Source organism: Epargyreus clarus, unplaced genomic scaffold (genome assembly GCF_041222505.1).
Source record: "Epargyreus clarus isolate Ecla_fem2 unplaced genomic scaffold, WU_Ecla_fem_2.2 ptg000007l, whole genome shotgun sequence".
In the NCBI taxonomy this organism is placed as follows: domain Eukaryota; kingdom Metazoa; phylum Arthropoda; class Insecta; order Lepidoptera; family Hesperiidae; genus Epargyreus; species Epargyreus clarus.
Window position 1 is genome coordinate 10,143,303 of NW_027332215.1, and position 13,325 is coordinate 10,156,627.

A 13,325-nucleotide genomic window follows, 5' to 3' on the forward strand; every position below is an offset into this window, starting at 1 on the left:
GTGCTAACAGTTAATTGTTGGTTTAACAGCTTAACTACCAGTACTTTGTGTAGGTGTTTTTGTACGAGTTTTTGTCAAGCAAACAATTTCACGATGAATTTTATTGATAGAGGTTAAGTGTCAGTGTGGCCTGAAATTCCCGTTCGAGTATTTGCAGTTTAAATTCGCACGCGATGTCGGATCGCAGGGACCGATTCCTTTCTGATATCAACATTATCTTAGGAAAAAAATGTGCATCGTTTCATGCACACTTTCGTTCGTCGTACATTAGGTTCGCTATGCACTAACTTTGATGTAATGAAGCTTTTATTATTTAACTCGCTTTGTTAGTTCGTACGTATGTGAGAGTCAAATTTGACCCTGAACCCCTTTTAGGTATCCAATTGAGCTGAAATTGCATACCCTTTATATTTGATTGGTTTTGGATGACAATGCACATCATATGTGTATCATTACATTCACGACGGAAAAGGATTTACATACATTAATTGATTTCAATTCTTGTTTCCAAATAATATCAATATCATCTTAGTTCAAAATAAACCATAATTAATCGCACATAAAATTTATTTCAATTTATGTTCCAATTGTAGTTTGGACAATATACAATTTATTATTGCATGTAGTTTTATTGCCGTTGAGTTACCACCATAAATAATATTGCAAATAATTATATTTTTCATTATTATAAAACACTACGTTAAACCGCCGCGGCCTAGTGCGTCTCGAACCACGCACAGGGAGTTCCGTAGTAGGAATGCGCATTTATTTTATTGGAAAAAAATAACTTTGTATAAGAATATTTAAACTCATTGAGAACACCAAATTACTTCTGCAGATAAATGCTGTAAGTTAAACATACATGTCGCCATAAAAACAAAATACCGGACAATATAAAAATAATCTTTTCGCAATTTAGACGAATTTAATGACACTTTATATGTTAAAATCCGTTACGTCGTTTGCGCTCTAGGGCGTATTAAAGAATCAGACAATCATACATACGAAAAATATACGTCAAAACTACTCCACAGGCGGGTAGAAACAATATTATTTCGGCAATCGATAAATTCAATAAGTAAAATTTGGATTTAGCTTCACACTAACCCCAAGCCTTGAGATCCAAAAAAATGGAATTGCGTCATCTGAGTTTCGCACGCTCAGGACCTAAATTTCTAACATTTTAATGGACTAAAAAGTTACATTACATTATGTTTACATAATGTAACGTAACTAATGAGAATTTCAATTCAATATGAGGTATTGAATTGAAATTCAGATTAGGTTTTTTCTTTTTTTCGTAGGATACGTCAAAATATTTAGATTCATTGCGCACTTTTTTCGTAATCGGGTTCGGGTGTCAGTATTAAACTTATTTTTTCTCAGGAATCTCCGAGTAAAATGGTTGCACTATAAAGATCGACAGAACAAAATTATATGCAATTTCTCTGTAGAACCCTAAAAGTTGAATTTATGTTTTATATTAACGGAGTGCAGGTGTGACCATTGACAACACACGGCACAGATAATATAGGTATGTGATAAATAAATAATTTTAATTTTAATTTATAACATAAAATCGCCTCTTAGATCGCGAAGAGCCATGTCATTTTTTGCCGCATCGTTTTAATATCGGTCTTAATTTTTGTAATTACTTACTATTTTTAAGGTCATATTAAATATTCGTATTTCTTTCGAAGAAATGTTTTGCGACGCGACTCCAATTTTACATGCCCAGGTTCTAACCGAAGCGTATTTTATTGACTTTTCTGGTATTTCCGTAAAACGTAGGTCAGAAAAAATACTAAGCTATTTTTATGACTCATCATAACAAAATATATTTTAATCGACGCCATTTTTATCGCATAGGTAGATATGTCAATATATCCTTAAGAGCTACTGATGTTGCATGCAACAAATTTATCTCACGAAAAAATCGTACTTCAATATTTCAATATCTTACACGTACCAATAGAGAAATGTATAACCAAGTAACAACATTCAACCTTTGTCGGAGTGAAAAGGCTAACTGATAATAACTAAAATTTAACTTTGAATATCGTTATCTGCTCTAATAAACCTCTTTGAATATTAAAATATTATGTCGAGGTTCGGGTAAAAGTTTCCTACCCGTCGACACCTGGCGCGGCTAATTGAATTGTAAAACCTTCGTCATGACCCTTTGGCGGTCAAAATGACGTCCAATCTGATTATTATCGATAATAATTTCTCGTGATCGCGCCAGTGTATCGAGAGGGAAAGTAAATTGCTAATACATAAAGTTAGTTAAACATCTATTAGCCGAAAGCGTTATAGATGTACTTACTATCTACTATACGATTACGTATTTAAAAAAATAAAGCAAGTAATGCCTGCCTGCATTGAACTGAATGAGCAACACATCACTATACCCGAAGGGCACATTCCAAAAATAACCGAAGAGGGACGCACATTGTGGGTATGAAATTTTATATAATAAATAATTTTCGCTCATACGAACGGGACACCCCCTGCGAGGGTAGCTTACAACGCGAACAACAAAAGCTTCTAATGACAAATATTAGGTCGCGTCGCGTACGCCTCTGCGCACCTAATGGACTTTACAATTGCTTTATACCACGTACGCCACAATGTTCCCTATTAAAAGGACGAAAGCTCTCATTAACCTCGCTCTAAAGGCATTCTCATAGTCGTTAACATGTATGAACGCCGAAATTTTATATATCAAAATGCGTGTTACGAAATGTTCGACGAAATCCTCATCTATTTTCCATATGTCAATTGGTCTCCTTCCTGTATGCCGACATCATTTACAAATCAGAACTACGATAAATCAATATAAATAATTAACGACATCACATCAACAATTAGTGCAGCACTTACATGCTTTCAAACTAGATTGACACGAGTTCTGTAATATGGAAGTTCACTCACGGGCGACGCGGAAGCTAATAAATTATAAACCAACAAACCGTTTCTCACTAATATGCCACATTGCCACCCGCTCGGGCGAGATCCTGGCGCATAAATCAACACTGAAATAGACTGTCGACATTCGCTTCCGCTCGTCAATTGAAATACTTTCAAAAAATTAATCTACAAAGATTTTATGAAAGTGCAGCTATTTCACCGCTGCGCTATAAAAGGGATACTCTTAAGTTCGAGGAGCTTAAATGTTAAGTTTTTTATCCGCTTCCTTCGGATGAGAGCCGATTACGACGCGGGTCTCACAATCTTCTACCAATATAAAATATAATGTCGTAATCTTATGTAAACGAGATCGACTATAGGTATATATTTTGTTGCAGCGAAAATTGCCATTATATTGACATTTGTTCTGAAATAAACACTATTGAAGGTGGTAAATCCGCCACGTCCATTTGCCTAATAACAGCAGTATAAAGCGCTACTGTATTCTGATTTGAAGGGTGTGTGAGTTGAAGGAGAAATCCTTTTCCGAGGCGTTCTAACTTAGACCTTTGAGGTATGACAGATGTCTATAGGCGGCAGTAGCCACTTGCCATAAGCTTACTTAATCGTCCAAAGACGGTTGCAACTTTTATATTATATAAAAAAACTTAGGTTTCCCGTAAGATGGTCACAATACCAGGTACGATGGATACGAAACAGTTAAAAGTCAATATTAGCATCATTATTCATAGTGCATAACGTATTGAACACCTTCTCGTGACTTGCGGTCGATTGTCCCCCGACAATTATTGTCGTGTGACTCCAAAGCGCACGTGCGCCATTAAAGTTCTAAAAAAAGGTCATTCGTGCGTTGCGACGACCATGTCGTTGGTCTCGTTCATTTATTAATTTATCCCTATCTTCATATTGTTAATTGTCATATGCTTTAATACTTTTCGTCAACTATTGGTAGGCACGAATGCTCTCAGAATGAGAGGGGTTCAAGATATAGTCGACCGCGCTGGCCGCGTGCAAATTGCTAGAGTTTAAAGACTTTTGAGATTTTTTTAAGAACTCTCATTTATTTAGGTTTGCTTATGAGTCATGATGTCATCCTTAAACGTTATAGCACGTGATGATAAATGTCTAATACGAACATAACTTCCAAAATCTCTAACGCTTAAAACTGTCCTAGTGCCTTAATTCGGTCATCAAACATATTTTTCGAAATTTAATCTTGAATTGACCTGTTTACGTGGAATAGTATAGAATGGTGCCAGTTTAATCAAATGGTTTTACAGCTTCTCCTAAGTGCTAACTTGGAACTTCAATTCGTTTTTAGTGGCTAAGCACTCAACAAAGATTTTATTACTTTTGCTGTCCCATCTTGCGTTTAATTTTAAAGCAGCCTACATCATTAACAGTTCAAAGGTCCATGTCGACTGTTTGATGGCTTGGAATAAATCTGCTTACAAGCATTCACAACAAATTGCATCTAATAACGCATACGTGTTGAGTAATGATTTATGGTCGTGTAAACAATCACTTAAGGGGTAAAGTCTTTTCGCAACAACGTCTATTGTTTAATTATTATCAAACAGGCGATCGTAAATCTTTCATGAAGTTGGCGAAAATGAGCTTCGTTTTAAGTATACGTCATCTTCAATTTGAATAAATGCAATGTAGTTGATATGCACGATCCAGGAGATAAGCTATCACGGTCCGTTGCGGGTTGGCAGGAAAATATGACCGATTTCATTGTTCTCTCTCTGCTATTCTTGCCTGAGAATCACTTGCAGCCATCAACAACGCGGACGCCACAATTAACGAGCCTTGTCGAAGTGATGGAAAATAGGAACAACGGGTAAATTAGCTGCCAGCTATCGAAAGATAAAAGTAAGACAGCGCATAATACGCGCTGTGAGGGCGAAACAATTGAATGTTCGCATCGATCATTACACGTTTCTTAATAGAAAAACGATATCGCTGTCTTACACGAAAAACTGTACATGAATAATGGTGTTGCTTTATGAAATAACAATCTTTGTATTGGGATCACCCGTCCCGAGTATAGAACAAAAACTGTCACAGGCTCCGTTCTCGTGATAATATCTTATCTTTGTTGTGCATTTGCTAAAGGTTCTTCAGACTGCTAATCCATCTTGTTACAGACGTTGTAGTATGATATTTTATTGTTGTGTTTGTGGTTACGAGTGATTAGTGATACTAATGTAAATATGTTACACGTTATCTTGTAAATGCATCATGCATAGTGTCATCGGTATTAACCATGAACCTTACATGTGTTTCACATTTACATATCATGTGTTGTCTGTAAAAATATATTACAGTTAATTAAAAAAAACGTGAAACATTCTGTGAAGTATAGTTAAAAATTTGGTTTTAATTCCGTATTGGCGCTTACATATTTTTTTGTTAAAAAAATGTCGTTATTTTAGCTAATTATATTTTAAATTCACGACTTGAAAATTTGATTACATAACCGATTTTAGGACTTATCGGATGTTAACCTAAGACAATGTAAGTGTCTGTCTATTCGTCTAGCAAACTTAATTTGGCAAACAGGTTCATTTTGGTATTGGCAGTATCTCTATTTAAGTACGATACGTCGGTATGGTATGATGTGTATCGATCGTAATGTCGTGCCGTCGCCACCATAATGTGGCTGCGCGAACACCCCGATGCGTTCGGCGTCCCGGAGCGAGGCACGCACGATGGGGTAAGGGGCCCTACGGCGACACACTGCCGACGATCATACCTCCTTTCAATATATTCAACATTCTTTTTCTCCTTAATTTTAACTTTGTCTTTGTCTTTCGAAAATACCCCGGGCCAACTGTGACATCGATCAAATTCCGCCTCGGTATCGTCACCTTTGCCTTTCAAATGCCCTTTATTGCAAATTTATTCAGTGCTCTTATTTAAATTGATAAGGTCCATTGCATTTGTTATTAGTCGCTGTTGTATCTATTAGTTTAAAAAGCAATATTTAATCACTTTAAGATGATTAGGTATGTGTCTAAATGTTACTTACAACTTGTTTAATTATGAACAAGGATTATTTATTTATTTACTTTTTCTAAGTGGGATCTACTGTATACAAAGGCAAAGGTAGGTAGAGACCTTCTTCCGATTATAAATCGAATTTAACAATTTCTGGTAGGTAAGTATAAATTGTCAAATTTCGAACTTTGGTAGTCAGTAAAAATGAAGAGATTGAATATTTTTAACCGGCGTGAGTCATAATAGTTCGAATGAAGTGTAGATATCACTATAGCAACAAACTCTCCATGTTTGTTTTTCTCTAGTACCGCTATTCACAGTTTCGTGAGCTAAGACGCGAGCAATGAATCACTTTTCACTCCTTAATTGACACTTCAGGAAAAAAGTTGTATTGTTTACAGTGCAAATTTCTACGTTGCGCTTCTTTGAAATTATACTTTTCATTAGATTTTTTTCTCAGTATTATATCTGTGTATACCTATTTGACTCAGTTGTTTCGCGATCATTATAGTTGCTGTATGTTAATTTAGTAATCCAAAAGGGTTGATTTTCCAAAAAAATATTACAGTGTTTTAAACATAAAACAATATAAGTACTTACTTATGTTGATAATGTTCCAAGATTTGTAACCAAACTTTCAAACCCATAGATAACTTCATTGTTCTAGTTTGAGTAGTTTAGGCACTGCAACAATTAGTCTGTCAATATGAGTAGAACAAAGATATTTTATGATTTGCTCGAAGTTCTGTTAACTGTTCCCGTATTTTTGCGGCATCATATACCGTCGTTTCTGTATTGCATAGTGGTTCGTTTATGTTCTGTTAACATTTATAAACGTTGAAAGCATTCGTGTCTAACTCGTACAGAACTTTCATTATCTTGTAACGTGCCAATGTCTGTCACAATAGGCTTTAAACTGTTTGTGATCTTCATTCATATTGCAGATTACAGTACACTGAAGCTCGGATTAACTAGCTGCGAACACGATGCCTGAGTACCATTGTTATGTGGGATAAATCAGTTTGCGTTTATTAAACCTGTTCACTTTGACACTAACCCAATTCCCTATTAAGATTCACTATAGCACTCATGTCCAATATCTCCTATATATTTTTTGCTAATAATTGTAAAAATTTTAGAGAATTTAATTGGAATAATTTATTTTAATTCCACCAATATTAAAATAATTGAATTGTAAAATGTATTCGCTTACAACCATAAACGTGCCCTAAACGAATTGAAATTAATTGTTCTCCCGATGAATGGTTAATTGTCGTTACCGCAGAAACCAAAAACCGGCAACGAACAAACTTAATCTTATTATTAAATCAAACACATCACATTAAGGATGTTATCTTGTCAATATCGAAGTCCCTAACAGTGAGGCCAATAGTGTAGACATAAATATGTAACGACAGGTGGTAAAGTGGTCATGCTGGGCAACGCACGCCGGCCGCTCCGACTGAATAACACGTAACTCCATTCAATCAACGTTGTAAAATAAACTTTATTTTACTATACCATACGACTCTTGATTACGTTACACATATTCAAACCCTTATTATCTTCTATGCACAAACCCAATCGCAAGGCAAGCCTGAAGACGGGAGAATTCGAATTTATTGACCATTAATTCAAAATATTATTTTCACAATATAAGTACTCATTTATTAATTTTGAAATATTAGGTTCCGATTAATTTATATGTGTCTTTAAGATATTTATTATGTATGTAAATATCGTCTTTATTTATAATCCTAATCTTTTGTTTTCAAATGTTGAATGCGATGATGTAGTTTATTTAATAAAGTGACCGTTATGAATGGTTGTGAGTATGGCATAAGTATTTTATGCATTTAAATTCGGTTATTCGCTTTTATTACTTGTTTAAATTCCGCGGTGAATCTAATTGAACGTTACGGACGTCGTGAGGTAAAGAGCAAAGGACCACAGAGAACACAAAAGATATAAAACATGTAAAGCGGTCTTGAAATAAGATATGAGGAACAATAAGAAGAATGTCCTTGATTTTTTTCCCCATTTGTGTTTTATACTGCAATTAAAATTGTTTGTTCACAGAATGTCGACGAAGAAGATAGAGTGTCTGTAAGTATTCTTTTTACACTTTTACAGCGAATCGGAAATAACTAATGATTTTAAAAACCAACAATCAATGGACGCTGTTCCTTTCCCATAAAATACAACTAATTTCTGGTTTTACGACCTTATCTTGATGGATATTACAGTAAAATAGCCCTCTAAAGTTGAAGTAAAGTGAATCTAACTAACCTAGCTTCTGTGCATAATAGTAATATTATATATTAAATCAAAGTACCTACTGATCGCTTTTTTATAGTTTTGAAGCGTGTATACTAATATTTTAATTAGACATTAAATTGGAACATACATACATGTCTATATTTATTTTAAGCTTGAAGTAGTAGGTACTTGCTTATTAACATTTTTATTTTTCATTGTTAGAATATAACATGTACAATCATTAACAATATACTGGTATATGCGATACAAATGATATACTGTCATCCACAGCTGGACCACAAAGGGGAGTCAGATCCGTTGGACTCGAAACAGAAGCAGTGGATCCTGTGCGCCGCGAGAGGAGAGTACCACGCCCTGGCGAAGATGTGCAAGGAGAATGCGAAACTTGTCAAAACAAAGGTATTAGTTACACATTTATTTAACACTTGAAGCAGTTAAACCGTTTTTACTACACTAACAGTTACACCCGTTATTCATAACAATCATAATCAATCTATACAAATACTAGCTGACCCGGCAAACTTTGTGTTGGCATGTAAATAAAAAAATGTTAAGGGTGAACAACCCTTATCACTTAGGGGTATGAAAAATAGATAGTAGCCGATTCTCAGACCTACTGAATATGCATATAAAATTTGGTAAAAATCGGTAAAGCCGTTTCGGAGGAGTACGGTAACTAACATTGTGACACGAGAATTATATATATAAGATAGGCTACCACAGATTGAAATTTGGGAATGTATAGTAGGCGGGAAATAGCAAAATTCGATTTTTGGTTGCAGAAGCACTGAGTTAGTAAGGAGTAATTACATTATTGACTGTGAAGATACGCAGTAGTTAAAGGATCCACCTTCGATTAAGCCTGCAAACGATAAACTGAGTTATTGATATCTTTGATAACGTTAATATCATCAGTGTTTCCAAGAAACTGATTTTTGTGTGATTGATCTGTAGACACTAGACAGTGCTTATCGCAAATCGATATTTTGCATCATCTGGCTTATATCGATTTTAAAATCGTCTTGTTTCTCTACCATCATCCTACCTTCTACCAAGTTCTACATTACTTAACACAGACCTGTATTTGGTTTCTACTGAATCGTGTGTTTGCATTTTCCTCCTTACTCGTTAACTAAATTTTCAAAAAGATTCAATTCGTTCTATAATTTACTATTAGTTACTACGGTTCGTCTAGTTGTAGAAATACGACTAAACTACGCATTATACATTTTTTTGTTTGTTTGAATATAATTAATCTCATTGTATAGTCTGATTCATAATTAGGTGTCCAAAATGTAAACAAAGGTGTTGACCTATCAAGAACATACCCTTCAAATGGTAGATTCTTATATTTGACAATATTAAATTAATACAACAATAATAAAATAATAATCTAAAAAATTAAGATCAATTCACATTTTCTAATATTTATATTACCTCAATTTCGTTCCATACAGTAATAATAATAAAAAACAAGGTTTATGGTAGAAAATTAAAATGTGATAATGGTAACACAAACGGAACCCAGAACATTTCTTGTGCCGTCATTTTTAAGTTTCGTAGCTGATGTTATTCATTTTCGTGATTGTAATTGAACTCGAATGTATTATCGTTTACATAGCGCGTTTGTTAAATTGTGAATAATTGTAAAGTTTTCGTTTTTTGTTGAGTTTGTTAAAGTTTTTATTTCTTGTTCATTTTGACAGTAACATTTGTTTGTTTACATTTTGGACACCTAATTATGAATCAGACTATAGATAAAACTGCGATAGGGATTTGCATCGTCAAGTATATTTTTTAGTTTTAAAATTGATGATAAATATTTTTTTACGGGGCTTTATGTTGTTAAATACGACAAAGAAGTAATAAAATGCCCACATAATTTTATATGGTTTATTTTGGACTACATATTTAGTTCGGATCATAATCGAAGCAAATAAGATCAGAATTAATTTTTGAAGGTGGTAGAACCCTTTGTGGTTTGACTCCAGGGGCACCACCCCCACACCTATTTCTACCTAATAACAGCAGTGTTAGGCGCTGCTGTGTTCCGGTTTGAAGGGTGTGGTAAGGGAGACAGACTTTTCCGAGGCGTTCCAGCTTAGTCCTCAGGGGTAGCGGCGCATCTGTGACCGACCTCAGGTAGGAATATCTAATTCTATCTGGGGTTGATTAAAGATGTCCATGGGCGGCAGTAGCCACTTACCATCAGATGGACTGCATGCTCGTCATTTAATAAAAAAAAAAAATAGCGCGTAATCAAAAATAAAAAATATATGTTTTATGTACCTGTATTATAAATGTGCTAGGTTGAGTACCACTGGTGTATTCTACTCTAATAGGTCTTCTTGTGCAGCTTTCTCCAGTTGGTACTAAGCAGTGGTGACTGTCGATATTTTAAATTACACATATCTTAATCTTGATATGACTGGAACAAATTATTTATTTGCTCTGAGGTCGCTATATGTAGAAGCAAACTAGTTCATATAGCGGTAAGCGAAATGTTACAACAGCACTGAAAATTAATTAGGCAACATTTTTCGAGGTCTTCCTGAACCCTCTGATTAGTATTGAAATATAATTTAAAAGGAATCAGTATAGTATAGAATTGTAGTTGTAGAGTATTTGCAATCATGGAGAATTTTATATAGGTATTTTGCAATTAATTTGTTATTATAGATACATTGATTAAAATTGTTCTCTACTTTTGGAATACCAAAAAGTTTTTTTTATGTAGTATGTATATGAATTAAATAAACTAGTAATAATCCAATATCCACTCATAAATTATTACATTGTGTAAATGCCAAAAGATCTTCTTTTTAATGCAGTTCGGTATTTTTCGAATCGTTCGAATTATTTAAAATTTGTTATTTTCGTTTGAGTTTATATTATAGTGTAAGTAAAAGATAATATACTCAATTTTCTAGGGAACCCTGAATTGATTATTCAAATTTCTCAAATCAGCAATCCCTAAATCATCTAGACGTATCACATATTGTACCTCGTGCAAAAACGCAAAGTATTGCAAAAACGGAAATTGACGTATACGATTTGCACTGCGCTCCGTCCCGTGAAGAAAAAAGTGATAAACGGTAACGGATGTTGCTGGTCCCTCATCCTCGGGTTTTTAGGAGTTAGTTAGCGCCAAGCGAGAGCACATGTCCAAAAGGTGTGCCTCTAATTGGGTCTCGGAGTTCGTCCGGCGCCGGGCCCGCGCCCCCCGCCGCATGCTATCTTGACATATCTCCGGACGTAGGCTCTTGTTTTATTTTACGAGCCATCTCTCAGCCCTTTTTTCCATTCAACTATTGTGCTCATGCCGTTTCGAGTCGCAGTTGATATATAGACGTCATATACGAGCAAGCCAGCAAGCCAGCCTAGCCAGCCGTCGCTAATTCTGATGCGGTCTTCAGATCTCAATTATTATGAAGATTTTGCGCAAATCAATTAAGTTATTACAAATCCGGATGATTCTTGAGTTAAATTAGTTTCCAACTTAATGTCGCTCAGCTATCGCTTCAGATGGCCAGTACATTACTTTTATTCAATGCTATAAAAAGGGTAATGATAGCCTTCTCTTTTATTGATTCGTTGTAAATCAAGGGTCGACGCAATTGGATTTGAATTTTATAGGCATCCTCTCGTAGGTATGTGAATAGTTGTTAAATGAACTTAATGAGAATTGTTTAAGATTTGTCTCTGGACGATCGTTTGTTTTTGTCTGAGGCCTTTTATTATCTATCTGATAGAGAGACGTTAATTATTCGCCGACGTTGATTAGAGCAAGTCCGACACGACTCTGTTATTTATACTGAATCATTGAATTGAACCCATTAAATCTGAAATGTACAAATTATAATTTCATTATATGACCTGATTACCCATTTCTCCTAAACATATAACTCAAGTAAGCTTTTGATGAGTGTATTATGAAGGCACGAGTATCTATAAATTTAAATCGAATTTATGTAGTTATCCGTACATATTGCATTTTACTTATTTGCCTATTTGTACTATTGTAGGAAAATTGTACAATGAAGAAAGTATTGTGGGTGGGATCAATGCAATATTGACGAGTAATGTTTATATCAACATTACATAGATGGCGTTAATATACTATATGCTAAGAAAAGTTGCCTCTACAAAATTACATGGGCGAAAGCTACGACTTAGTTGATTTTAAAACGGAAATGTTGAAAAACATGAATTTTAGTGAGCGTGTTTATTTTAACAAACAGTATATGTGTACATATTCAAATCGAATAGATTTGTCTCCAATTAGTCCGTCATTGCGTCCGTTGTGCATAACATCTGCTTTGAAATTCGAAATGATGGTCGTTTTCATTTTCTATCCGCCCCGCCAGCTAATAAAGCAACAGTAAATATTGTCAGACAATATGTAACACGTGTTTGCTACTGGGCCTTTCTGCTTGACATTTGTCGTTTCTCCACTAAAAAACACTTTGATGCTTATGCTTATTTTCGTATTTGCCTCGCACGCTGATAGAATTATCGATTTGTGGAAATATCTCTGTGTGTGGGTCTGTACGACATTTTTTTATTACGTCCACCTTGTAACTCTTAGAAATGAGACACTTAAATGTGTCATCATTGCTTCCTATCTAAAGAGTTTTGATATTTATTAATTGACTAAAGACCGCCCGCGGTGTCGCTCGGGTCCGTTTCCGTAAAATTTGAATATCATTCGGGTGTTAACGACATACTCATCGATTGATCTAAATATTTAGCATGTTCTGTAGGTAATATCATCATAATTAAGAATTTAATTTGACGTTACTGCTATTATTTTCTCGAAACATCGACGAACCAACATAAGGTTAACGTATTTTTCGTGTATTTCTGTAGGTATATCACATAAACACTTAACTTCATTCAATACATTTTATAGGCACTTATACTTTTCCTTCGTGATAGGTTGAATTGCATTGTTTGTTGTTATAACTTCTTTAAAATTCACTGTTTTCACGTAATAAATCTTTTTTCTTTTGATCGTGGTGATCGTGAATTTGAACAAAAGTTGTTTTGTAATTTTTATTTTAGTAATAATAAAATAATTTGTTGCTTCAATATTTTAAAACCTTGCGTTA

At 34.6% G+C, this 13,325-nt stretch overlaps 1 protein-coding gene across 1 annotated transcript in view; it reads left to right on the forward strand.

Annotated features, from left to right (window-relative positions):
• Positions 1–13,325, forward strand: part of LOC140743364 (uncharacterized) — a 36,812-nt gene that overhangs the window by 4,068 nt on the left and 19,419 nt on the right. The window contains exons 3-4 of the mRNA XM_073074540.1: positions 8,014–8,040; positions 8,485–8,613. Of these exons, the coding sequence (XP_072930641.1) occupies positions 8,014–8,040; positions 8,485–8,613 (156 nt within the window). The remainder of the gene's footprint in view (positions 1–8,013; positions 8,041–8,484; positions 8,614–13,325) is intronic.